Source organism: Salvelinus alpinus, chromosome 36 (assembly GCF_045679555.1).
Source record: "Salvelinus alpinus chromosome 36, SLU_Salpinus.1, whole genome shotgun sequence".
Lineage (NCBI taxonomy): Eukaryota > Metazoa > Chordata > Actinopteri > Salmoniformes > Salmonidae > Salvelinus > Salvelinus alpinus.
Genome location: NC_092121.1, coordinates 16,122,973 through 16,149,605, shown reverse-complemented (window position 1 = coordinate 16,149,605; position 26,633 = coordinate 16,122,973). Strand labels below are relative to the sequence as shown.

The following is a 26,633-nucleotide window of genomic DNA, read 5'->3' as shown; positions in this document are numbered from 1 at the left end:
ATATCAGAAACAATTTCTCCAAACAAGTTCATGTTGGAACAGTTGTTTTTGTGTTATTAAATATAACTGTTCAAAATGTGTTTTCTGCTTAGGTCTGTGTGTGGAAAACAATATCTACATCTGATGCAATTCAAGGAGTGGTTTCAAACCACCCAGAAGATACGCTTAAAATCAGAGAACCCAGACAACTAAAATCTGTTAAAATATATGGATAAACATTACACTGACTATTTTGTATCATGACCAATAATCAACATCAACCTCTGAATATAGCATTTACATGTGCTTCCGTATATGCATTACAATCCAGACATGAATGCCTGGAACTGGGGATAAAGGGTCACTGGACTCCTATCTGGTCATACCAGTCCTATTAATGGAAATTCAAATGATATAGATGCAGCTAGTTGATGAGATCATAAGGTCTTACCCATAACTGCCAATTAAATAATGTACAGTGCATTTTGTTACGTTATAGCCTTATTCTAAAATTGATTAAATCTTTTTTTTTCACCAATCTACACACAATACCACATCATGACAAAGCAAAACAGGTTTTTAGAAATTTTTGCATATTTATTACAAATAAAAAACAAATACCTTACTTACATAAGTATTCAGACCCTTTGCTGTGAGAATCGATATTGAGCTTAGGTGCATCCTGTTTCCATTGATCATCCTTGAGATGTTTCCACAACTTGGAGTCCACCTGTGGTAAATTCAATTGATTGGACATGATTTGGAAAAGGCACACACTTGTCTATATAAGTTCCAACAAGTGACAGTGCATGTCAGAGCAAAAACCAAGCCATGAGGTTGAAGGAATTGTCTGTAGAGCGCTGGAGACAGAATTGTGTCGAGGCACAGATCTCGGGAAGGGTACCAAAAAATTTCTGCAGCATTGAAGGTCCACAAGAACAGTGGCCTTCATCATTTTTAAATGGAAGAAGTTTGGAACCACCAAGACTCTTCCTAGAGCTGGCTGCCCGGCCAAACAGAGCAATTGGGAGAGAAGGGCCTTGTACAGCAAAGTACAGAGATCCTTGATGGAGTCCTGAGTGCTCTGGAGCAGGTTCTTAGACTGAGGCGAAGGTTCACCTTCCAACTGGACGACTCTAAGCACACAGACAAGACAACGCAGGAGTGGCTCTGAATGTCCTTGAGTGGCCCAGCCAGAGCCCGGACTTGAACCCAATCGAACATCTCTGGAGACCTGAAAATAGCTCTGCAGCGACACTCCCCATCCAACCTGACAGAGCTTGAGGATCTCCAGAAACTCCCCAAATACAGGTGTGCCAAGCTAGTAGCGTCATACCCAAGAAGAGCCAAGGTTGTAATCACTGCCAAAAGGTGCTTCAAAAAGGACTGAGTAAAGGGTCTGAATACTTATGTAAATGTGATTATTATTTTAATATTTATTTTATACATTTGCTAAAATTCCTAAGCCTGTTTTTACCTTGTCATTATGGGGTATTGTGTGTAGAGGAGAAACAACTATTTAATTCATTTTAGAATAAGGCTGTAATGTGGAAAAAGTCAAGGGGGTCTGAATACTTTGAATGCACTGTAAATGCTTTAGGGAAAAATATTTTCATATAGCTAAAGCAATTTATTTCACAAAAGCATATGCCAACACTTTCAGTAGTGGAAGAGAGCTCAGTCTTCTCCATTTATTATGTTTAATATACATCAATCTCTTCAGCTGTAATACAAAAACAAAAATTCAAAATCTGACAAGTTTTACAAACAGGGCAGGATACCTTCAAATACATATTGTGTTTGTGTCATTACTGCTGGGCAATTAATACCAAATACTTTATTCCTTTCAGCATAGCTTGACTGAAACTCAAACTGTTAGTGTCCAGAAAGCTAGTCCAGAAAGCCCAATGAGATGTATCTTTCACACCACCTCTAATAAAGTGATTGAAAGGGTATAGACACACAAGTGTCACTGTGCAATCTGATACACTGAGTGCAACTCAGCTCAACATTTTTCAACGTTCAAACAGGCGTCAAATGTTGTTGTTTTTATGGGCATGGAAGCTTAAGCTTCTCTTAATTTCTTCAACTGGCTAGAGGGGTAACAAAGAATCAAATCAAGAACAAAAAAGGAAACGTGAGATCGCCAAAGAAAGTATTTTCTTCAAGGTAACCTTTTTCAGAAATGCCTTTATTCAAACCCTCCATTTTAAACCCTTGTCAAATGTCCATGTGGCAGAGGTGGGCAGGCAGCAGCTCCACCTGACAGTTCTGTGGGAGCAGCGCTGCTGGTCTTACAGGAAGAATCTTCCTTTGGGGGCTGAGTAGTGGGGCCAGAAGGAGGGAGAGGAGGTCACAAAGCACAGAAGCCAGGTCCCAACATGGATTAATTGTTCAGAATTTAACCCAATTCTCGCTGAGTGCATTTTTTTGTTGTTCAAATATGTGGTATATACTAAGAGGTCGAAGTCTGTAGTTTGTTGTTATGAGACCTATAGAATGTGGAAAAGGGGAACAGTTGAGAACCTTTAAAAATTCTTATGAATACTTTAAACATACTGACACGAACAAAAAACAAACAAAACAATGATACAAAAAATGAATGCCATGGGGTCAGGAAGGAGATAGAGCAGCCATGTTGGTCTAATTCATTGGGAATGACTTAGTCAATGAAAATGGTGTTTCACGTCTACATCCTGAGGTACCTTCATGCAGTAAGGCATGGAGTCCAATATAGTTAAGCCGTGACATTTTATTTATTATTTTAAGTCTGTATAAATTCCTCTGACCATAGGCTCTCTTTGTTTTAACCATAAAATAATCCTTCACAAAAGGATTAAAAACCATACAATAATAATCTTATTTTAATCACTAAATTTAAAACATCCAAATAATAAATCAACCAGTAGTTAAGCTGTAATTTACCTACAAAACCTGTGCACTATATTAAAATCATGCCCATTCATTACGAATGCATGATATTTAAATCAGCTGAAAGAAAGCCATGAGGAAGAGAGGAACTTAATTTGATAAATATATAATAAAATATACAGCTTTACATGTGGTCCCAAATGTTGTTTTTATAATCTCCCTCTCCATGAATAACTAACTACAAATAAAAAATGCATTTCTGGGTGAAGCTTATTTACATATTTCTAAGTAAAAGCTTCCCTGACACTTATCTTACTGATAATTGATACGATTTTAAATGGTAAAATTACCAAAATAATAGAGAAAAAGCATATCCCTTAAACTTGATTTGTAAGTGTCAACATGGCTGCCATTTTGTGATTGTCACGGAAGGCATCTTTGGAATTTGGCTTCTATAATTGCAAATGTACTTTTAAGCATGGTTTGTTTCACTGAAAGAACACTTGTTTGTGTGTTTATTTCCTTAAATCTTAAATAATCACACAGAATTTCCACTGTTTATGAAACAGCAAGTTCCATGATTCACTACTAGAGACCCCAGCATCCAGCTCAGACTCCAGCTATTACGTCAGACTTATGACATCACAATCTGCAAGAAAGAGAGAATGAGTGGCATAAATCAAATGCATGCGGTACAGGTGAAAGAGACACAAATGCAAGGTGATGCATGACACAGAGATGGAGCAAACATTAATGAAGCTCTATTGAAAACTATTGCAGGGAGGATGTCTGAGCTGAAGTCAGCCCTGTAGGCTTTGGTAAGACTGCATCCCTCTACCAAGCAGCCCACAAACCACGGCCAGGTCTGTGGGGAAGACCACAGCCAAAGTCAGGCTACTACAACACAAACGGACATGCCCAGAGAGTGCATGAGGCTAACTAGCATGACACGGATGCATGGTTTAATGAAAAAGAAAAGATTAAAAAGGATGTTCTTGGGAAATTCTCAAAAGCAGATTCAATCAAAGTCACATGGAGTGTCATGAACATTATATGACTGACAAGCCATTACCCATGCCCTAATGTCAGATGAGACCATGGAAAGCAGAGGAGCATGACAGAGGGAGTCTTTCGTAACAGGAGACATAATGACAGGGCCTCTGAAGAGCTTTGGGATGAGAGCTCTGAACTTACCTGCTAGCTTTGAAACCTTTGAGCTTCTGTACAAAGAATGACTCCAGAACTTCGGCACACTGAAAGAAGGGGGTGTCGTTGGGGTTGTAGTAGCGGCAGTTGTCAAAGACTTTGGTCATGTCCGCCACAAACTCAGTGAGCTTGTTGTAATACCGTTTCTGTAATCTGTCTTCCATTGTGGAGAGGTCTGGGGATGAAACATAGAGAAGAGTGACCAAAGGTAAATGTCTTGGTCAATTATATTTTCTAAACTATCAACATAAACACTAGCCAAGTACACATTTTGTGTCTACTTTCCAACACATTCAAGATTACAATGTTTTTTCTAACAAGCATTTCGCTACACTCACATTAATATCTGCTAACCATGTGTATGTGACCAATAAAATGTAATAATAGCGACAGTCAATGACATTACAGTGATTTAGAGATCTGCTCTTACCCATCGGTTCCTTTATAACGCCATAATAATCAGGAGCATCGTTGGGATCTACTGGTTCAAGGAAGGGCCACGCCATTTTGTGAGCCTGTTAACAGAAAAATAGATGTTTCACTAGATTTACAACAGTGAGGTATACTGAAGTATGTTGAGAATGTAGTGCCCCAGACCAGAACACTGGTCCTGCAATGCAACGTTATTTCATTTAATAATTTATTTTATTCAAGACAGGGTACATGATGTGACTCCCAACTCTGGCCATATCCATATCAAATGCATTATCAGTAAAGACACTGAGACCACAGGCTTTCATACCTGTAAGGAGCGCAGGATTCTTCTTAAACCCTCGTAGTCCTTGTCGGTTAATGGTGTGAGGACCGTCATGGCGTCCTCCGTGGATTGACACTGCGGGCACACGTACTCGTCTATGTGGGTGGCCTCACTCTGCAGAATGCCCACACAGCGCCCGTGGTACCAATTCTGGCAACGGTCGCAGCCAATGTAAAACCTGGGAGAAAAGACATGGGAAGTACAGGTCAGGGATATTTGGACCTATAACATTCAGTTCACCCAAGCTATAACCTTATTAGTATTGTGTTATCATACTGTGTTTCATCATATGGCGTCCGGCAGATGCAGTACAGCTCCTCCGTGGTGCCCTCTGAGTCCTGTGAGTCCTGGCCCTGCTTGCAGCCATTACAGACGTAGTCATCCATCTTCTTGGCCTCCTTCTCCGTGATGCCCACACACGCACCGTGGAACCAGTTGGAGCACAGGTCACACCCAATGTAGAACCTGAAACCATGTGGACTTAAGTTCGACGTCTTTGACATACATGCTACAGTTCAGTTACATGTTCAGTGTTTCAATGGGAACCCGATATGGTGCATCCGTATCTTACTTGGCCTCGTCATAGGGCGTTTTACAGACACAGTACAGCTTCACTTCCTTCTTGTGATCCTTTGAGGTAGTGGATATCATCTTCTTCTTCTTGGGCTTGGTGGAGGACGAGTCCCTCTCGTCGTCCCTCTTGCGTTTGTGGGCGGAGGAGGGCGAGGCCATGGTGGGGGAGAGGGATGAGGCCACCTGGGCTGTGGCAGCGGCTGCCTGAGAGGCTGCAGCTTGGGCCTTCTCCTTCTCCTTCCTCAGCCTGCTGATGTCCCTCCTCAGCTCCTCCTGAGAGAGAGGACATAGGGGAAAGGAAGGGGAGAGAGAGAGACAGGGGAAAGGAAGGGGAGAGAGAGAGAATGGTTGACAGTTGGTATCACAATGTAAGGAATTCCTGGGCAGTGGCCGCAATATTTCTCAACACATCCAATATCACACTTCTACACCCTACTGGAGCACTACAATACAGTGGCCTATGATGCAGAGGTGGCTATGGCACTTACCTGAACCTCCAGCTGCAGCTCCTTGTCCAGTAGAGCCCTCTTCTTCAGGATCTCAGCCTTGAGCTGCTCTTTGTGCTTGAAGAGCAGAGCCGAGAGCTTGGTGGCATTCTGCTTGCTGCGTTTCTGCTCCACAGACTCCTCCTTCTTCCTCTTCTTAGCCGCCTGCTTCTCATCCTTGTCGATCTTGTCCAGGATGAACTTCATAACCTGGTTGCAGACGATTATTCTGCTCAGCAGGGGATAGAAGAAGGGAGGGCTTGTCAGACTCATCATGGAATCAGACAAAATACAACTAATAGTTGGCGATTGTTGGTAGGATTAAGCATAATAAGGTTTTGGAACTGACAAATAGATAAAACATGTACTGTAATTCATATGAATGTCGTTATGTTAGGGTCATGTCTGTGAACAATGACCGCCATACCTCTGGTTCTCCTCCCGCTCTGCTGGAGTCATGGTCTTCCTCTGTTTCAGATTTTCTATCACAGCATTCTGCTTCATCACCACCTGTTTCTGGATGATGTCGCTGGGGCTGGAGGCCTGCAGGCTCTGCTCCCTTTTGGCCTCCTGCTGCTTCTTCTTCTGCTGCTGCTCTCTGAGCTGCTGGATCCTCTGCAGGTGGTCCTGCACGCTGGCCGTCTGGATGGTCACCACGTTCTGGATCTGGTGGGCCTGCACCTGGCCTCCTGCCTGCTGGATCTGGATAGGCAGCTGCAGCTTGATCTGCTGGGGCACCACCCCACCCTGCTGGGCCTGGAGCTGGGCCGCAACGTGGGTCTGGATGGTGCCCAGCACCTGGACCTGCTGCTGCAGCCCTGGCACTGTGATCAGCTGGGGTTGGTGGTGGAGCTGCAGCTGCTGCTGGGGCCTGATCTGAGCCGGAACCTGGGGCTGGAGTTGAGCATGGGCGTGAATGGGCCTCACTGTGGCCTGGGTGACAGAGGGGAAGACCGAGAGAGTCTTCATATGGACCGGTTGTGGAGAGGTTGGGATCTGGGCTATCTGCTGGATGGGTAATGCAGTTGGGGACTGGAGGGGGATGTGGACTTGAGTCTGAGGGGGTTGAGTCTGATGTGTGGACACTGGAGGGGGGGCAGGAACGAGGGCAGGGGGCTGGACTGGAGCGATAGCCTGTTGAGGAGGCTGGACTGGAGCGACAGCCTGTTGAGGAGGCTGGACTGGAGCGATAGCCTGTTGAGGGGGCTGGACTGGAGCGATAGCCTGTTGAGGGGGCTGGACTGGAGCGATAGCCTGTTGAGGGGGCTGGACTGGAGCGATAGCCTGTTGAGGGGGCTGGACACGAGCGATAGCCTGTTGAGGGGGCTGGACACGAGCGATAGCCTGTTGAGGGGGCTGGACACGAGCGATAGCCTGTTGAGGGGGCTGGACTGGTGGTGCCGGTGCTTGAGAGGTGGCGGGAGTCTGAACCGGAGGCTGAGACAGTGCTGCAACAGAGGAGAGAGAGACAGCAGCACAGTATTAACACATCTACACAAACTAGAGACCAATCCAAATGAACATTCTAATTCACAATTCTGCAAAGCCTTGTGTACAATGCTTGTTGAAGTGGCCTGGCCTCATACCTGGCCCTGAGGGTGTTGTTGTGGTGGCTGTGACGGGGGTGACAACAGCACTGGTCGTGGTGGCGGGGTTGGGGACATGGGCTGTTGCCCCTGGGGTGAAGAGGAAGCGCTGCACCTGGCCGTTGGGCATGGCAGCCTGCATGAGCTGCTGCCCAGGGCCTGGGATGACTGTCACCCCCTGGGGGATGACCTGCAGCTGGCCTGTGGTCTGGCCCTGTCCCTGGATTACTACTGTGAGACCCTGGTTCCCTCCCTGGAACACACAAACACACACAGTCAGACATAGAAACACACAGAGAATACATCCAACAGGAGTGTGAGAGTATGTGTGAAAGTAGGTGTAAAAGAGACCTGTGCCCCCTGTGTTAGCTGGGTGAGCTGGGCCAGGGTGAGTTTGACCTGGCCCTGCTGTGGTCGGCCGCCTTGGGGGGTGGATGGTGATGGGGACTGCCCGGAGGCAGGGGTGACAGGACGGGGGGACGGGGCGGCACCCAGCATCCTCTGGCCTGCGCTGGTCTGCACAGGGCTGGCACTGGAAACTGCTGTGGAGACAGGTTGGCCCCGGATGATCTGAGTCACCACCTGCTGCTGGCCTAGAGGACAGACAGTGAGGCAGACAAACGGACACACAAGTAGCCTTAAATAACAAAAGTGCATGGGACAGTCCCAAGACAAATCAGGTGGCTTATCATGAATTAATTGACTGGAGGTCATACATAAAGTTAACATCGGAGGACTACCAATACAGCTCTAAATATAATATCCATCCGAATAAAATGAATACGTATAAACATATCAACACAAAGCAATGTTGCCGACTGTCTGTAATGTGCATGCTGAGGAGTGAGCAGAGCCATGCAGCCACAGGTTGGGAGGCGGCAGAGGAGAGACCTACTGGCTGGTAGAATACCTTGTTGCATCATCAAGGGGGTTCTGATGATGGTTTTGCCCATGGTGGTGCCCTGCTGCAGGGGCGATCGGATCACCGTCATGCCCGGACGGATCTGGGCTCCGGTGGAAATGACCTGGGCCAAAGAAACAAAACACAAATAAATGATACTGTACACATGATTATGCTAATTTCACTACATTCCAATTAAGATTATAACTCAAAGAAAGAGCAGGGGAGAGCATAAGAGGGAAAAAGAAAGAGCAATAATATGTGAGAGAGGGATAGATCTGTTTGGATGTCTATTCTCTACCGGCTGAGTGGTGGTTGAGGTGGAGGTGTTGGGTCTGATGTTGATGGTTGCGTTGCGGTTCTGGAATGAGGAGTAGGTCCGCTGGTTGCCTGGGGTACTGGATGGAATAATGCCCAGGACATTCTGCTGGACTTGCACCATACCTGTGACGGAGAGGGACTGTGTTAAGCAGTATGAATTTACTACAAGTAGATCAACAGTAGGGTGTTGAACCTCAATAATGAGATTTACAACAAGTCAAACGCCCTTGTTAAACGCTCATGGAACTAGGAATTCAGTTTGCCAAAGAAATACTAGGTTGAATCACATCTCCAAATATACTGGCAAGTCACAGCCATCAGTGGGAGAAATTTCACCTGCCCCTCTTGCAGATGACCTGGACAGACTGTATTGATCAAGCAGAACAGGTCCTTTGTGTTGAGACTGTCTGGGACGCAGCCAGACACCGTAAGGAAGCTTCCATTGGATCAATAATCTGACAGACAGGACAGCCATTACTGTGTCTGTTACTGAGCGAGACAGACAGGGCATCCCAGGGGTCCTCCTTCCTGGAATGTTCTTGTATTAATCAGTGGCATTTTCTACGTATTAGGGCAGCCAGCACACTCAAACCAAAAGCAACACCTCAAAGCCCCTCAAAGGTTCCACTGGGGTGAGATGGTTCATGGTTTTGCTGAGTGGGGGTAGGCCTGCTGAGTGGGGGTAGGCCTGGTCAATGCGATCATAGCGGCTAAAACCTTACAGACGGCAAGGTCATCCATACCTCCTTGTGTGGTTGGCATGTTGACTGTAACAATCTTGCTGTTGGCCGGAATGGGTAGCTTGGCGGTGATGACCTGGCCAGCCATGGTCACCGGGCTGGCAGAGATCTGGAACGTTTGTCCAGAGGTGGTGACCATGCTGTTGGCCACGGTGGCCCGTGAGCAAGTGGAGGCTGCAAGACACACCACCTGCAGTCACACACCGTGTGCAAGTGCAACCACAACAGCCAGGGTGTATAGCAGTGGTGTCCACTAGGGGTCCTTTCCCCCCCAGCTTTGATTCAAACAAAGCCGTTGCATAATGCTTTTTGGACTGATTATGATCCTGAAACTTTTTTCTAGGAGTCAAAAGTTATTGTAAAGGTTTTTAGAATTCCCTTTCCCAGCCCCACACTTGACTGTGTTTCAGATACAGGAAGTGGACACCACTGGCCATTAAGGCAATTCAACATACCGTAAATATCTATCAAAATAGGTCAAATGAAAAAAGAAGAATCCAAACACTAAAATTATCTATGTTGTTGTAACAGTTTGACATCCACGAGTGAACTTCAATGGCCACCATTAAAAAGTGAATGGGGAACGAAAATGCCTTCTGACCAAAAACATGGAAATATGAAAAATAATATTTCAACACTGCTACCAAGGATCACTATCAACTTAAAACACACCCCCACAGTAGCCACTGCCATGATTTTGTATGAGCAGCTAGTCGTCACCAAACTCACCTGGACTACCCTGGCCCTGCTTGACCCAGGAAGCAAACGACTGATGGAAGTTCTTGTTCTGCTGGAATGTGACAGGTGTCCCCAGCTTGGTGGCCAGGACCAGTTTAGTCCCCGGGGTGACCTGGCTGGTCAGGGATGCCGGAGTGCCAGAGGCTGAGGTTGTAGGAGTGCTGGTGGGGGTGGAGGTAGAGGTGGTGGCACCAGGCTTCTGTTGCTCCAACCGTTTCTACAACGCAAAGGTTCAGATGCTAAATCTATGCTAAACCACATAGAAACACCAAACCCATTGGAAAGTGGAGGCCGGAGTAAAAGACTGTGAGTACAGAGTGAACATGTCTCATCTGAATAATACATAACTTCCAATACACATTTGTAATTGCACATGGTTTAAAAGGACAATTATTCGGATCAAAACCAACCCAAACAGGGGCCCTTGAAATGTCCCAGCTCCCAGTGTTTAGTGTTTGTGCCCCCCCAGGTTTGGGCTGAGGGGGGGTGGATTGTAGGGAGGCTAGGTGTCACCATAGTGCAAGGTGGAAACATGTCCGATCTTCCCACCTGCTGAGCAGCCAATCTCTGGTGCTTTAGCTGAGCCTCCAATTGGGCCTTGGCCTCCTCTGTTGTCTTCAGCGTTCTACTAACCTTAGCCTGGTCTGCAGCCTGGGCCTTCTCCCTCTCTACCCTGTGACCACAAGAGGACAAGCCAGTTAGTCATACTACATCCAATGACAACAGACCTGGGCAGGGTTACAACAAGACATCTTGAGGGAAGTATAGGTTCAAAGGTCACATAATATCAAGCAGTACAGCAGCTTATTCTCTCCAGCCCCAGCAACAAGGCTAAGGACAGTCCACCTGCTCACCTTTCTGAAAAGGCTCTGATCTCCCAGATCTCCAGCTCCTCCTCGGCCACCCACGTCTCTAAGACGATGGGCCCAGTCTGCTTGGCCGGCTCAGGCTTCTTTGGCCTCAGAGCGCTGGAGCGCAGGCCTTTCCTCTGGGGAGTGGGAGTTTCTACCCAGGAGGACAGAGAAAGGATGAGGTAGAGAATGAGGTAAAGGGGAAAACGACATCTGTCAATTAATGTCATCCTTTCTATTGTGGGATAAACAACTTTCTCAAACTCCATATTTTCACTTACATTGCAAAGGATTTGCCTACTCAGGTACTTGAGAGAGAACACTAGAAGGAGGTGAGGAACAAGCTGAGCAAGGCAATCCAAAGCAAAGATTCATGAGACCACTATAAGATTGTGACAGCGTGATCCTAAGAGAATTTGGGATGCAGTTTCATCCTTTTACCTTTGGGAGCATCGGTAACGCCAACGGGGCAGATGATCTTCCTGATGCAGTATTCAGACCGGATGCCGTGCGGCCCCACATCTCGCCGCTTGATGATCTCTGTTGTGGTGATTGCCGTCTCCGAGGATTCTGGGGAAAGCAGAAAGGAAATATGTCCGTTTGAAATGGTGCCTCATCTTCAAATTGAGAGACAGGAAGGAGAAGGGCAGAGAGAGGTAGAGGAGGGTAGGATTGCTGTGCACACACCTGTGCGGGTGGTTCCTACAGCAGGGGAGGGCTTGACAGCCATGTCATCCCACCTCAGGCAGGCCCAGAGCAGCCGCAGCATCAGACTGACCCCCGCCAGAGACTTCACAGTCTGGAGACGGTATCTGCATAGGAGACCCAAGTCAGTGAGTGTTATCAAAACAACCTTTAACCAAACAGCTATATGGACAAATGTACATGGTTCCATGTTCTCAATGGTTTTAGCCCAAGTATTGTTGTCTTTATGTGTTTTCATTTCAGTGCACGGCATATGAGGTGGTCCACTGCGTGAATGGCAGCCTAATGGCTAAGTGACTAACCTCCACGTGATTCCAAAGGTGGGTCTGGGGGAGGGATAGGGCCAGATGTCCAGGGCTGGCTTGGCGTTGTAGTTGAAGATGGGTACCTCTCTGATGCCCCCTCTCCTCGCCAGCTTCTTCAGGTCATCATTAGGCAGTACAAAGATGCTCTTCTTGCTACTCTTGGTGACAAACTTGCGGTAAGAGGGGAGGGCCGTGCCAGAGCGGGTCTTCTTGGAGCGGGAGAACTTTAGCAGCCGGACACGGTCACTGGTGGAGTACTCCTTACTGACTGTCATGGAGGTGACTGAAGAGCCCGAGGGGCCAGATTTGGCATCTGTCAACGTTGAAGTGACAACAGTCTTGGTCTCCTCGGAGACGGCGGCCCCGAGGGTCGGGGAGCTGACCCTGGTGACGGTGGTCTTGGTCATGGTGGTGAGGGTGGACACAGCACTGCTCTCTGCAGCAGGCGTCACTGCAGGCTTAGTGCTGCTGGAGACCTCGGCTATCTGCACCGTGCGAGACTCTGTTGACATGGTGGTAGTAGTGGTTGTGGTGACTTGGGTGATGGTCTTCAGCACCCCAGTACTGCTACTGCTGTTCTCTTTGGTGTTGTTACTCAAGCTGGACTCCTCTGCAGTGGGGATAGGAAATGGGGTGATCTTATTGGATGCCGTCTGCCCAATCTCCATTGGCTCAGACTTGGTGCTGTTGCTTACCGTGGGAACACCAGTGGGAGGCCCTAACATTGACGACGTGACGGAGTCTGCCACCCTGTCGCCATTATTCTCCAGTCTGGCAACCTTCTGAGGTGGCAGATAGTCAGGCTCGGACACCACAACCTTTCTCTCTACGTCCGCCAAGGCTGGGCTGGTGGCTAACACAGTGTTGTTGACCTTTAACCCGTCCTGAGAGAGAGTACCGTTCATAATGGATTTTACAGGCTCCTTCACTGGCAGTGTTTTGATCTCACCCTCTAACGTCTGGAGCATGACCTTGGTGTCCACATTGTTGGCCAGGTCTAAGTGCATCTTTGAGTCTACAGGAGCCTTGGTGTCAACAGCGTCTTTCCCGTTCACCTGCACTAAATGTTGTTTGCTTTGGTCTACGTCCATGCTTTCTATCTCCCTCTGTCCATTACCTTGCTCTGTCTCCTCATAACCTTGCTTCCTACCGTTTTCTCCTGCTATCGTCACTTCTGCTCTGGGAGGTTTAGCCGCACCTAAAGCCGATTCTACAGATGTCAAATTGACTGTGTTGTTGAGGTCTATGCTTTTCTGGGAGCCTCCATTCAGCTCTGTTTGAGATAACGCATCCCCACCATTGCCCTGAACGCTGCTCTCATGGTTGGCCAACCCTGTGGTGTTGAGGTTGGGGCCTGTGGCTCCTGCTGCCTGGGGTTTACAGGTGGCGCCTAATCTGACGTCTAGATTATCTGTCTCTCCTGAGGGCTGGGATTTCACTGGCTGCTCCTGGTCAAAGTCAAGCCTTTTAACAATTGTGTCTTTAACTACTGAGTCTGCTTGTCCCTCAGCTTTCAGACTAGTGCACGGTGTCACTGCTAAATTGTCTGCTGTAGAAGCTTCAGTCTTGATGGTGGTGGGAGTCCCTGTATTAACTTTCTCCTTGGAGACTGTGTGTTTGGCCAGGGCTGACTGCTGTTTGAGGCGCTCTAGCCTCTGCTTCTCCTCCAGGGTGAACTGTTTCACTCTGCGCTCCAGCAGCCCGTCGAGCTTGGACGTCTTCACCTTCTTCTTGTAGGCCGTACGGAGCTGGAAGCCCTCGCTGACGTTCACCACATCCCAGTTGAATGGGCGGACAGGTGACTTGGCCTCAGAGTCCTCCTGCTTAGGTTCTTCTTCCTCCCCGGGCTCCTCCTTCACAGCAGGGTCAGTCAGTGACGAGGGGCATTTGCTGTCCACTATACCTAAAAGAGAGAGAACTCAATGAATGATATTAGCCAAAAAATGCAAACTGTGAGACCTGAAAGACAGCTGCTAAGTACCAGATGAATATAGAACACAGCCAATCATAGTAAGAATGGGGAAAATACCAAATGTCATCTAATAAAATGTCTTATTCAGATAAACAGCAGGGGACCCTCTTTGTTTATTGATGAAAAGTAATATCATTGTACCTTTTTCCTCACTGAGACAGGTGTCTGGTGGACTAGAGTCAACATCCATCTTGTCCTCAGTCTTCTCCTCCACCTGATCATCTTTCTTCTCCTCCACCTTCTCTGTGATATTTTTCTCTTCCTTCTCTTTCAGAGTCTGCCCCTCTCCTGGTGAAGTGCTCCCAGATGACTCCATGGTGGAGGTTTCCTCCTTGTCTTTTTCTTCAGTAATTGGAGTAGACTCTTCTTTTGCCTGGGTTTCCGTGCTTGTTGGTGCTTTGGGCAAACATTTTAGTTTGTTTGGGCCGGATGTTGCATTTTCTTTGCCAGTTTTAGCTGCTGTAGAGAGATTAAAATGAAAACACATGAAGCAGCTAATTTATACTGAGGCATGCTGGAGCCAAATTTTCAGCTTGAGTGCCCTTGATCATCATCAGTGAGATAAGACAGAGATAATATGTGTACAGAAGAAACACTTACCTTCGAGTGCTTTGCGGTAGTTGACGTTGGTGTTCCCTGGTAGCCTGGGAACAAAGCGATGGACGTGAGTCTTACTGACCCAGCTCCAGCCCCCATACCCAGTTACTCTGTACTCCTCCCCCTTCTGCTTCCACACCTTACACACAGAGAGAAAGAACCAGTTAGATAAAAGATTACACAATCGCATACAAAAGATGGGATGATTATGTTGTCAGACATCATGCAGTCATAAAAGCCCAAACAGGACTTGAGAGGAAAGTGAACCCAGATTTACCTGGTGTTTGATGGGGATGGTGTACTTCACCCAGGTGGCCTGCTGCATAGTCTCCTCATCCTCCAGTTTTTTCTCTCTCTTTTTCCCCTTCTCTTTCTCCTCCCGCTCCATGGAGGTCATGCGATGGAGCCTGAAGGGAGAGGGAGGGGGGAGAATGAAAAAAATACATAAAAACGGCAAGGTGACTCTGGCTTGTTTAGTCAGGGCCCCATTATCTTCAACAATGAACCTCCTCTCACTCATGGGAAAAGCGTCACCTACTCTGCATACACTGCCCACACCACTACAGACCTCTGCACTGAAGAGAGGTGAACAGAATGCTTCATAATCAGCAGAGCAGTGAAGCAATATAATTAATTCAGTTTAGCATTGTACACTAGACGGCAGAGAGCAGGAGGAGTTGGGTCGATGTGCTATGACTCAAAACTCAATTCAGCAATTAATTAAGTCCTTTGATTCACAACCGATGTCTCTTACCTGGTGTGTCCAAGTGCATCTTTCCAGACAGGCAGCATGACCACTGGTTTGATGGCACACTCCATGATGGCCAGCGCCAAGGCAAACTCCCGAGCCTTACTGCACATCTGCACCGCTTTAATCCAGTTTGTCCTGTAAAATCCCAAACCCACAACCTCACTATATGGCAAAACATGATTTCACACATGACCTTATCAGTCAATAATATTCCATTTCTCCATTGTGTGAAACAGTTCTGAACCCCACTTTCCTATGCCATAGTAAGTAGTCTGTTCTGGAGCCTACCTGTGCGAGGCCCAGTTTGGGTGCAGGAAGGGGGCGGGGACATTGGTCTCCAGCTGGATGATGGTGAGCCGCAGGGTGGAGATGGTCAGCACCTTGGAGCCGTGGATGGAGCCGTTCCACTTAAAATCCCCGGCGGGGGTTAGGCTGAACTTATGGGAGAGGTGGCGGCGCTTGTCGTGGTCCTCACGATGCTGGTGCTTGTTGAGGCCCAGTGTGTTGGTGCTGAACTGGTTGTGGTAGACTCGGAACTTGCCCTCCTGGCCCAGCTTGAAGAAGTTGTTCAGGTTGCCCTTCACCGTCAATTCTTTCTTCACAGTAGCCAGACGAGCCACTTCACTCTCAGAGCTGGGAGATGTCTAATGGAGAGACACACAGGGGGATATATATACTGAGCTGAATAGAGACACAGCTAAGAAGAGAGACATTGTTTCCATAGGGATTTGGCAATTGGGAGACTACCGGCAGTTCAATTAACTGTGTAACAAAGAAGTGAGTCGATGTGGAACAGAGGACTGGATTTCAGTCTAGATGATTGAAAATATAGCAGGACAATCCATTTAATCCTGCTAAGGCTGCCTTCTCCTAATGTGAGAGACTAGGCTGTGGGTGAAATTCCACAGACGACAGAAGGTTAACACAATGTCTGGTTGGTGTCTCACCTCCTTGCTGTCCCTGGGTGTAGGGCTGCCATCTCCCTGGGTCTTCTGCTGGCTCAGCTTGCTGTCCGGGTTACGCAGACGAGTCACTATGCGATTGTTAGTCCGTCCAGACACTGACCACTCACCATTCCCACTCTCCTTGCCTTCACCTGCGATCAACAGAAAACATCATTAAGATCAGTGATGATTAATTAAAATAGAGAAGTCAATCATGAATAAAGGATTCATGATTAATTGGGCCAAAAACCAGCACAGTGGAGGCAATGTTCAATGATACAAACAGCATCTCTAATGTCACTTGGTAGTCAAGGCCCTTGACAGTTGAATGAGTCAGGGCATGCATCAGTAACTGAGTGCCTCCAGAGGCCTGAGTGTATGAATGGTATGGCAACGGCGTACCCGTGTCGTCCTGGCTGGTGATGGAGGATTGAGAGGACCTGTCAGCGAGGTTTGGCTCTTCAGGCCTCCTGAGGACCCCAGGCGCTGAGACGTGGCTGCTGTTGCTGTTCTCGTCTCCAGGGTGTTGTGGTGTGGGAGTAGGCTGGCACTGGGCAGAGGGGTCCTCCTCTCCATGGGACTCTGAGTCTACAGGCTTATCATCTGGGGAGGAGGAGAGGATTGAACAGTGAGAAGCTGAGCAGCACAAACTCCTTAGGCTCCCTTTGTGTGAAAACATGCATCACCAGGCACTAGCTGTCTATACTGACAAAGTATTGCAAATGATGACGGCAATGCAGAGCAAACACGGATAAACAATTGTAAAAAACAGAATGCTTTTGGCTTGATTCCTTCCCTGCCTCACCTGTTCCTTAATGATCATGCAGACTTAACATAACACCAGGGAAATGCTTAATCAGTGAGTCTGAGCAAGAATTTGCACTTCAGCAGTCCAGGCTGACAGATATGGCTAAAAAACACAGTGCAACACAACACAAGCAGTGCAAAACACGGCTGCAGAACCAAATTAAGAAAGATATTGTGTATCTGAGCTGTGGGTTAAAATGGCCCTGCTGTATATACTGCACTGAGGTAGCAGGTGGAAGGTTCAGGCAGGCAGCCAGCCTTTCGTTTCCGCTAAAGGAACGGAGGCCAATTTCCCCAATGAATTGGGGTGAGAATAAGAGGCTGGTTGTGACAGACTTAGCGTGGTGGGCGCTGCCTGCCAGGGATGCTGCTGCCGAAACGCCATTATCTGAGAACAAGTTTTCAGTGTGTGGACCAGACAATGCACCGCATCAGGATCCGGCTAACACAATGAATGCATTGAGAAAATAGAACATGTAAGCAATGAACAAGGTGACTAGAATAACAACTGGCTACACTTACAGCCTCCTGAGCACTGTTCAGCCTTGCATGCTGAACACTACACAAGACAATGGAACACAAAATAGATGGCAAGAGCACAAGATCCCGCAAAAAGGCACAATGCATCTGTGGAAGGAAGAAAATAACCAGGCAGATCTCGATCATATGAAGATGGATGAAAGACAAATTCTTGGAAAAGAAAACCATAGAAATAAAGGGATACAATAATGGGCTATTTAAACGTTACATAAGCAGATGTGAAAAGCAGAGTGCTTTAAGGAGTAAGAAAATACTTAAGACAAAATATGTTTATTCCTGAAGGATAATGATCTCAGTAAGTCAGCAACACCGGTCAGTTTAATGAGTGATACTGAGGTGAGCAGTACTGTGGCAGAGTAGAGCCCCCTCTGTTACACTCATTACTCTGGACTGGGCGACTAAGTGAAGGCTGCCCAACAGAGTCCACTCACTCTGTTAGTAATCCATGTATTGAATTAGTAGACAGTAGATAACCAGAAAGGCATACTGTGTAACCGTGTTGCAGCCATTCAAGACACTCTCATCCTCAAATGAAGCTATGACTTAGCTTTAATGGTCCAAGAGCACTCTTTAGTAGACTTTCTACCAAACACAGCCAATAATCAAATCAACAAATGGTCACATTGAGCAGCAGCCAACCAGCATGAAGATCATCATCTAGCCAAGAAGCAGCAGCAGCAGCAAAAAGCCTGTAACAGTGACTACAAAGCAATGCACCCTGTGACAGCAATCACATCACATTAAGCACAACTACAGTATGGAGGATGCTTTCAGACAGCCAGAGCACGATACCGATGATGATGGATGCACACATGTATAGCTACAGCAAGGTGTGTCAAGGAGGAGAGGCTGGGAGGAGAGATGCGGATTGCTGGGCGCTTTCTCCATCATGTACCTGGCCTCTCCTGCTCAGGCTCCATGGAGGCCTCCCCACTCTCCCTGCTCTCAGAGACGGCAGAGCAGGACACCTCAGCAGGCTTAGGGGGTTCATGTCTAGGGAGAGTGCCGTCCTGGGTGGACGAGCCAGGCTTAGGGAGGTGGACGGTGGTGTTCTCTTCTCCAGCAGGGGGAGCTGCAACTGCTGTGAAACATACAAGACTCACTCTGGATCTTTAACACACAACCGCCTCACCAGATCAACAAAAAGACGTAGCCATCCTCAAAAAGCTACATGAAAGATGCATCCAGAAAAGGACTTCATAGGCAATACACAACTCACATAGAAGAGCAACTCCAGTCTTCCCTTGTGAGCGTGCGTCCTCTTTATACTCGGGGCCTTGGAGCTCTCTGTGGTCTGGTAGTGGAGAGCAGTGTGTGGGGGTCTCTTCCTCTATCTTGGTGGTGTCTGTAGTGGCCTTCTCTGCCTGCTCCGCTGCTCGCCGTTCCTGCCTGCCCTGCACACGCTCCAGGATCTCATCTACACAAACAACAACACAGCTGATAAACAAATGGCCAACACCCACACACCATGCTAGGTCTGTTTGACCAGAGACTACGTTTCAACTTTATGTGTAAATCAGTAGGTCTACATGTTGTTTATCGTATTATTATGTAAATCAGTAGGTCTACATGTTGTTTACCACATTATTATGTAAATCAGTAGGTCTACATGTTGTTTACCACATTATTATGTAAATCAGTAGGTCGACATGTTGTTTACCACATTATTATGTAAATCAGTAGGTCGACATGTTGTTTACCACATTATTATGTAAATCAGTAGGTCGACATGTTGTTTACCACATTATTATGTAAATCAGTAGGTCTACATGTTGTTTACCACATTATTATGCAAATCAGTAGGTCGACATGTTGTCTACCACATATGTAAATCAGTAGGTCTACATGTTGTTTACTACATTATTATGTAAATCAGTAGGTTGACATGTTGTTTACCACATTATTATGTAAATCAGTAGGTCTACATGTTGTTTATCACATTATTATGTAAATCAGTAGGTCTACATGTTGTTTACCACATTATTATGTAAATCAGTAGGGCTACATGCTGTTTACCACATTATTATGTAAATCAGTAGGGCTACATGCAGTAGGGCGGCACACAATTGGCCCAGCGTCGTCCTCGTTAGGGGAGGGTTTGGCCGGGGGGGCTTTACTTGGCTCATCACGCTCTAGCAACTCCTTGTGGCGCGCCGGGTGCCTGCAGGCTGACCTCGGTCGTCAGGTGAACAGTGTTTCCTCCGACACATTGGTGTGGCTGGCTTCCGGGTTAAGCGGGCGGGTGTTTAGAAGCGCGGTTTGACGGGACATGTTTTGGAGGATGCATGACTCGACCTTTTCCCCCCAAGCCCGTTGGCGATTTGCAGCGATGAGACAAGATTGAAATTGGGGAGAAAAAAGGGGGTAAAATACAACAACTAAAAATACAAGGGGATGTGTCAAGTAGCTAATTCCCAACCAGAGAAGCTATGCTAGACAATAAGAAATGGAATGGAGTTGTTTGGCTCACACTAGCCCTAGCCTGTTTGTTGAAATGATGCCTTTATATTACAGGATGGCATTACAAATATAATGGAGTCAAACCATAATTGCTTTCCAATATTGCTCTCCTACACATTTTGAAACAATATAAAACCAGCTGGTAAAATTGCAATTGGAAAGTAACAGGCTTATGTATAATGCTTGTAACAGTGTCAAGATCATCCTGTCACTCAGTTAACCCCTTCCATCCTAGTTCTCATAGAAGCAGTCACTCACCTTCAGAGAACAACCACACAAACATATCAATCTTGCAGATTGCTAATACACCTTCTAGCACTACTTGAGACTGTGTGAAGAATGAGTGGAAACGGATTGTGACCGGTAATAATAACCAAGTCACAACACGTATGATCACCAGCACAGTTAAATACCAATATAGTTAGCCATTGGCAGCTAAAACCAAGAACAACTCATTAGAACCCATGTCAGTGAGTCACTCCTGATTTGCTGTCTCTACTATTGTTCCCTGAAACGCAACAGTGGGTCAACGCTCCGGAGATGACATTAATGAAACTGCTGTCTGAGCACTAAAAGCAAGAGAGTGGTGGATCAATAATGTGTTCTATGATGATATGGTATAAAATCTCTCCCCATAAAAGGCAGACAGAGAGATTCCAATCTTAATTCAGGGAAATAGATCTAACAAAAAAAGAGGTGGACAGCCAGCAGAAAGCATTATGCCTGTGAAAGTATCCTGGGTCACAGAAGAAGATGAAAAATGAAATCAGTTTCCATTCCCCACCTGCCAACGGTTCATAACTGAGGTTTTCATAGGGAGAGAAAAAGGTGTCTCCACAAAGGGAGGATGAAGCAGTAGGCTTCTGAAGAGGATAAAATACCAGCAAGGCACATTCATCACTACAGATGGTACAGGTGGAACTAGACAGGAGAGAAAAGACTCTGCATTGACTTTAAAGAAAATCTACGTCGTCTTTGGAATATCTGTCAAAGAAAGTCCTCATTGTCTAACAATTGAGGAGACTGATCCCAAAACAGTACAACTAGAACCAAGCAAGCTTACCATATATAAAGCTTGGTTTGTGTAAACTATGAAATCTAGTGGTCAGGAAATGCACAAACAAAGGAAGGCTCTATAACAAACAAGGAGGAGTAGAGTAGCCACACAGAGAAACCAACACCGGTTTAAAACCAACCTTCTCCCTTCGATGGAAATAAGAAAAACGCTGTTTGCATGATAAGTAAAAAGGCTGAGAGAGAAAGGGGAATAGCAACATCTATGATGTTTGATGCTTTTTTTTATTGTCACATACACTGGACAGGTGCAGTGAAATGTGTTGTTTTACAGGGTCAGCCATAGTAGTACAGCACCTCTGGAGCAAATGAGAGTTAAGTGCCTTGCTAAGAGCACAGACTGATTTTTCACCTTATCGTCTCGGGTATTTGAACCAGTGACCTTTCGGTTACTGACCCAGCGCTCTAACCGCTAGGCTACCTGTGGCCCTCTGACAGTTCTAATACATCAACCATCCTAAACATACTTCAGCACGAGGGAGAATGTACTCTCCTCACCAGGGATGTATTGGAATGTAATTGCACAGGAGCTACACAACATGTAGCCTAGGGGTCGTCATTGACATTTCTATATTGACAATGCATAGAAGCCATGGCCCAGCTAAAAATGCTTCAGTGTGACAGACAGTGATTCAGAGCGTCCAGCAGGTGGCTGTCTAGCCTTACCGTTGGCTGCCGTGAGGAAGGCCTTGTTGTTGCCGCGGGCCTTGTTGGTGAGGTCCTCAGTGATGTCCATGTGAGTGTGAACCTCCTCTCTCATCTCCTCGAGGACGGCACACAGGTCGTTTTCCCAGTACTCCTTGTCTAGACACTCTATCAGTTCTCCCAGCTGGACCTTTGTGCTGTAGTACCAGATCTTCTTCTTCTCATGCTCCCCGTCCTCCTCACTGGAATAACAGGTCAACAACCATTATTAGAGTTGTGACAAATAAGATGGAATATAATTGACAATTAGTTTGTTTATAAAAACAGGTTCAAGGACCTTAATGAATAGATCATGAGATGGCATCATTGTATGGCATATAATGCTGCATGAGGCATTGTTAACCGGGACAGAAAGATATCTTAACTTCAAAGGAAAATCAACACTGAATGCAAATTGGCAATAAGCTTAAATTCCATTCGAACGCATGTTGTTTTTCAGCCCCCTTATTCCTTTTTGTTTGCCTCTCGCAAGAGAGACCAAGCAATTGTGAAGACATGTTCAAATGGAGGAGGCAACATGATGAACAAGTGGATACTCCAGCAGCAGTTCAGTAAACTCTCAGGGGGGCTATGGCATCACAGCACAGGAGTTTCACCCTAACTAAGGGCACAATTAACAATCACAGCACCCTCGCTGCGCTGGCTGATGTCTCAAACCGCCACTAATGATCCCTCTGGGACACAGCTTGTCAGATAGATCCCACTCTTCAGATTGAGTCATCATTGAAATCAGCTACATTTTTAACACGCAGTAAATGTTTAATCCAGGCTGCTTCTACATGAATATGGGTGATTACCAGCAACATCCAGCTACTAAAATTCAAGTTAAAAAATATATGTTCCAAGTAGAAATCAGCCCTCTCTGGCAATCTGTGTGTACATAGTGTTCAGCAACAAAATGTGTATTATTCTATCCACAAGACATGACTGATGTTATTGCAAGCAATTCAGCACTGGAAAAAACAACTAAATAATTCTGAAGGCAATCAAATAACTTGTTTTCAAGAACCTCAAGGACATACATCCACTCTCTGACTACATCACAAAACACAATGTATTACTCAGGTGAGATCACTCAGTATGGTATGGAGATGGTGCATAATATTGTTGAAGTCACAACAAGGGAAGTGGGGCGGGGGCCAGTAATTACTTACACAATTATCCTTCGGTTTAGGAACCAGTATTGCCTCCGGTGGCGGTCGTAGCCGATGGGCTCCTGGCGGATGTAGGGTTTGCTCTTCTGCATCTCTGTCACACAGTCTGTGACCCCGGGCACCTTGTGTGCCACGCAGATCTCACACTGCCATTCGTCCTCCGGCACCTCTACCAGCGGCGGCTTCACACACTCCAGGTGGTAGACTGCAGAGCAGGTCTCACAGCACAGCAGGTCCCCCAATCTGTGGCACACCCTGCAGTGGTCATCATACTGCACCACCCCCTCTGACATCAACTCCTCACGGGCGATGTTGGTGGTGAGGAACTGATCCACCAAGAACTGCAGCACCTTGATCTTACTGTCCAGAGGGCCGTAGGGGTAGTCCTCCACCTCCTGGTAGGGCAGGACATGATGGTACTCCTGGTCGCTCTCGCAGTAGGCACGGACCACCTCGGGCCACGTCATACCATCAATGAAGTAGAGGGTGGAGTTGACGCTGTCCTTGAGGTCAGCAGGACCGAACGTGGTGTTGGAGGTGTCCTCTTCACGCAGGATGGCCTTCAGCAGGGCAGTGTGGGTCTCTGCCATCAGCGTGCACTGCTCCTGGCCTACCAGCGCAGCACAGAAGTCCTCAAAGCGGAAGGGAGAGAGCCGCAGCACCGTGCTGAAGTTGCGCAGGACCTCGTAGATGGAGGACACGTTGAGCAGTTCCTCGCTGGGCACCGTGAGGTCCTTAGAGGTTCTGGGCAGCTCCAGAGGAGGGATCTCCTTTTCCTCAAAGATGGGTGAGCGAGGGCAGTGCACCCGCGTCCTCTTCCGCCCTGCCAGACAGAGAGAGCAGTGAGAGTCTTTAAATCACATAGATTATGGCAAACTAAAACTGAAATTGCATTCTGTAAATCATACATAAAACCCAGACAAAGCAGAATTACATTGTCTCAAGGGCTTAAATCATCGATTAATGAAAATTCAAAGCAACAAGTTGAGGACAGAATTTACACAAGTGAAAAAATGTTAGCCGTGGCCATGTAAAAGGAGAGTTCGCAAGTGTCTCTGAAATCTACTGCCACAGAAATATGTTTGATTCTTTATATTGGTGTCAGGTCCGCTTTAAACAAATCAAGTCGTGGACTTGGCGAAACACTACACCAACTCAAAGTTGGCAAGGGTATTAAACCCAGGAACCAAGAAAATTGAGAGGGGTTATATTATTGCAATTGAGAAAGTCAAGAACAGCAATTTAACACAATGGACATTCCCTTCAATGTAAAAAATTACTTCTTAAAATGGGTCTAATCCAAACACTGTGATAACGTTTTGCAACAGCAACATAACCATTACTTTTCTGCTATTCTACAGATATGTTTTGTATCTTTCTTACATTAATTTGAAAGATACTGGCAAACATACTTTCCAGAAATAATAATGAACTTTAATATAATCTAAATTGTAACTTCTATCTATTGTGTAAGAAAATGTGCATCAAAAGTGTGTTGAAACAAATAACTTCTGCATTTAATTTCCAAAGTTTATAACATATGATGGATATTAAATAGTACAGATATTAATTTAACATTGAAATTAATAATTCCATTATGTATTTTGGGGAATGTAAAACATTATTGTGCTGCATCACTGAAAATTCTTCCTCACATAGTTACAACTGGTGAAATTGAGGGCGCTTATTTTCAAAACAATGGGCCACATGGTACCCTGTCCTGTCATTAGCTCGAGCTGATGTGGATTACTAGCAAGCTAGCTGGGTCCTCCTGGACAAGAGCACAAGCCCATGACATTGCTAACTAGCAAGCTTGAAGAACTCATCTGCTTCTCAGCTGTGAAAATATGCTGGATATGAGAAGCTAATGATAAGTAAGAGTGGGTTAAAGAAAAACCCCAAGTTAATTAAGTCTCATTAAATTTAAAGACACATTTGACAAAGTATTTAACTAGCTAACGTTAGCTAGACATGCTAAGTAGCTATTCTCCTGCAAGGAAATGATGCATCATCAAGTGTTGTTTTATAATACGAAACACTCCAGTTATTAGTGTATGTTACTCACTCTGGAATGTTAATATAATGTTGTTGGTCATTTTAGTTGTTTCTAAATGATAAATCTGCATTCACAGCTGTTTAGCAGGTTCAGGAATTAGCTTGTTAGCCTAGCTTACTAACGTTAGATAAGGTATGTTATAACTACCTAGCTATTGCAATAACCAAGTCAGATCCAAAACTAGCAAACACAAGTATAATAACATCTCGCACAATACTGTTAGTTAAAGATGTTTCAGAATTCAAAAATGTGCAATTCGGCTCTCGTGCACTGCCTAGATCGCTAAATGCAAAGCTTTCATTCCATCATCAACAATTTTGAACTCAAACTAGGCCTGTTTTTATACACAGTCAGTGCATTCTCCATTTTGAACAATACAGCTTCCTGCACTATAAGAACTAATGCTAATGAAAATACGCCCAGACAAATTCTAATTAGTTACAATGTCATTGTTTTCTAACATTCTCTAAGCAGCTTGATCAATATTGCGGTTTTACCCGGAGTGCTGCCATGAGTGCTCTGACTCCGAAAGCTGCTTTCAGTACAGTAGCTGGCATCATCATCCTCCTCGAGTATTTCCTCAAGCGGGTCTGACTCCTCGTTGAGGGCCTCTTCTTCCTCGTCTGTTATCGTCTCTTCCTCTATCAACTCGTCCTCCTCAGATCTCAAACTCACAGCATCATCATCTTCATCACTTTCATGATCATCATAAACCACAGATCTAGCGATTGACCGTCTGCCCCTAGTACCTCTGCCACCACCACCTCTGCCTCTTCCCCTACCGCGAGATGATCCCACTTTTCTCCTGCCCCTCGATGAAGAGTTATTTCCCCTCTTGGGACTCTCAAAATCGACCTCGGCACTACCTCTCCCCTTTGCCCTCAACTCCCTCCTTGGTCTCAAGCCACGCTCCGGCTCGGATGAAGGCTCCTGCATCCGCAGGGTTTTGGGCGGCCTGCCTCTTTTCCCCCTCATTATATATAAAAGCTATTATTTTCTATTTCAATTTCTGCGTTTATTTAGCCTTCACAGAACCCAGAAAAACGGGTACCGCCAGAAAGCTTGATTTGCGTAGATTCCAAAGAAGTAGTCCCGTAAAGCCCCGGTCTCGGTTTACGTGAGAAAGCTCAAAACGAATAGTTGGCGTCCCGCTTCTGATCGGTCGCAACCGCCATTTTTCTTCCTCTCCGACTACTGAAAACAGACCGAAGGCCCAGTGCTGAAGTCACGTGGGGACTGTTCTTCCAGTACAGTAGACCTGAACAGGCAAAGGGATTTGTATATACATTGAGTCATTGCACTCTGAACTGAAGTTTGCAATTATTGCCGAATTGCAAAAAATAAAAATACCGAAATTATGTTTTCTCAAGTAGGCTACAAAAGTGAATTATGAATATCTATAAATGGGAAAAAGATATGATACCTAGCTTGTTCCTATCTTGCTCTTCAATTTTTTTTAACAAACATTTGTTTATATTTTCTACATTTTCTCAAGTTATAATGTTCAATTATTATTTTGCCAATGCAAGCATACTCCTTCCCTTTTCATGTTCCT

General features: G+C 46.0%; 1 protein-coding gene across 9 annotated transcripts; it reads right to left on the bottom strand.

Moving 5' to 3' along the window:
• Window positions 1-1,636: 1,636 nt before the first annotated feature.
• Window positions 1,637-26,297, bottom strand: LOC139565014 (nucleosome-remodeling factor subunit BPTF-like). 9 transcript variants are annotated; one of them, XM_071385013.1, is made up of 31 exons: window positions 25,576-26,297; window positions 23,023-23,845; window positions 21,830-22,050; window positions 18,849-19,046; window positions 18,525-18,710; window positions 16,685-16,885; window positions 16,286-16,434; window positions 15,627-15,982; window positions 15,342-15,473; window positions 14,865-14,994; window positions 14,591-14,726; window positions 14,132-14,449; window positions 12,016-13,921; window positions 11,696-11,820; window positions 11,450-11,578; window positions 11,012-11,162; window positions 10,707-10,830; window positions 10,149-10,374; window positions 9,423-9,593; window positions 8,660-8,802; window positions 8,353-8,482; window positions 7,809-8,050; window positions 7,458-7,710; window positions 6,299-7,319; window positions 5,875-6,100; window positions 5,385-5,659; window positions 5,090-5,278; window positions 4,799-4,991; window positions 4,487-4,571; window positions 4,045-4,231; window positions 1,637-3,499 (listed from the first exon to the last, which is right to left on the bottom strand). In XM_071385013.1, exons 1-31 carry the CDS (start codon window positions 26,051-26,053, stop codon window positions 3,493-3,495), a joined length of 9,111 nt encoding a protein of 3,036 aa, XP_071241114.1. In that variant the 5' UTR covers window positions 26,054-26,297; the 3' UTR covers window positions 1,637-3,492. The 9 variants fall into 9 exon arrangements, with proteins under 9 accessions (XP_071241114.1, XP_071241111.1, XP_071241113.1 ...); XM_071385010.1 differs by having other exon boundaries at window positions 1,637-2,471; XM_071385012.1 differs by having other exon boundaries at window positions 1,637-2,471; window positions 8,368-8,482.
• Window positions 26,298-26,633: the final 336 nt, after the last annotated feature.

Excerpts from the sequence above, each read along its gene's own strand:
- LOC139565014 (XM_071385010.1), bottom strand. The coding sequence starts at position 26,053 with ATGAGGGGGAAAAGAGGCAGGCCGCCCAAAACCCTGCGGATGCAGGAG. Across the intron at positions 7,711-7,808 it reads AGCTAACACAGGGGGCACAG|GGAGGGAACCAGGGTCTCAC; the intron begins GTCTCTTTTACA and ends TGTGTGTTCCAG. Across the intron at positions 5,660-5,874 it reads AGCTGCAGCTGGAGGTTCAG|GAGGAGCTGAGGAGGGACAT; the intron begins GTAAGTGCCATA and ends CCTCTCTCTCAG.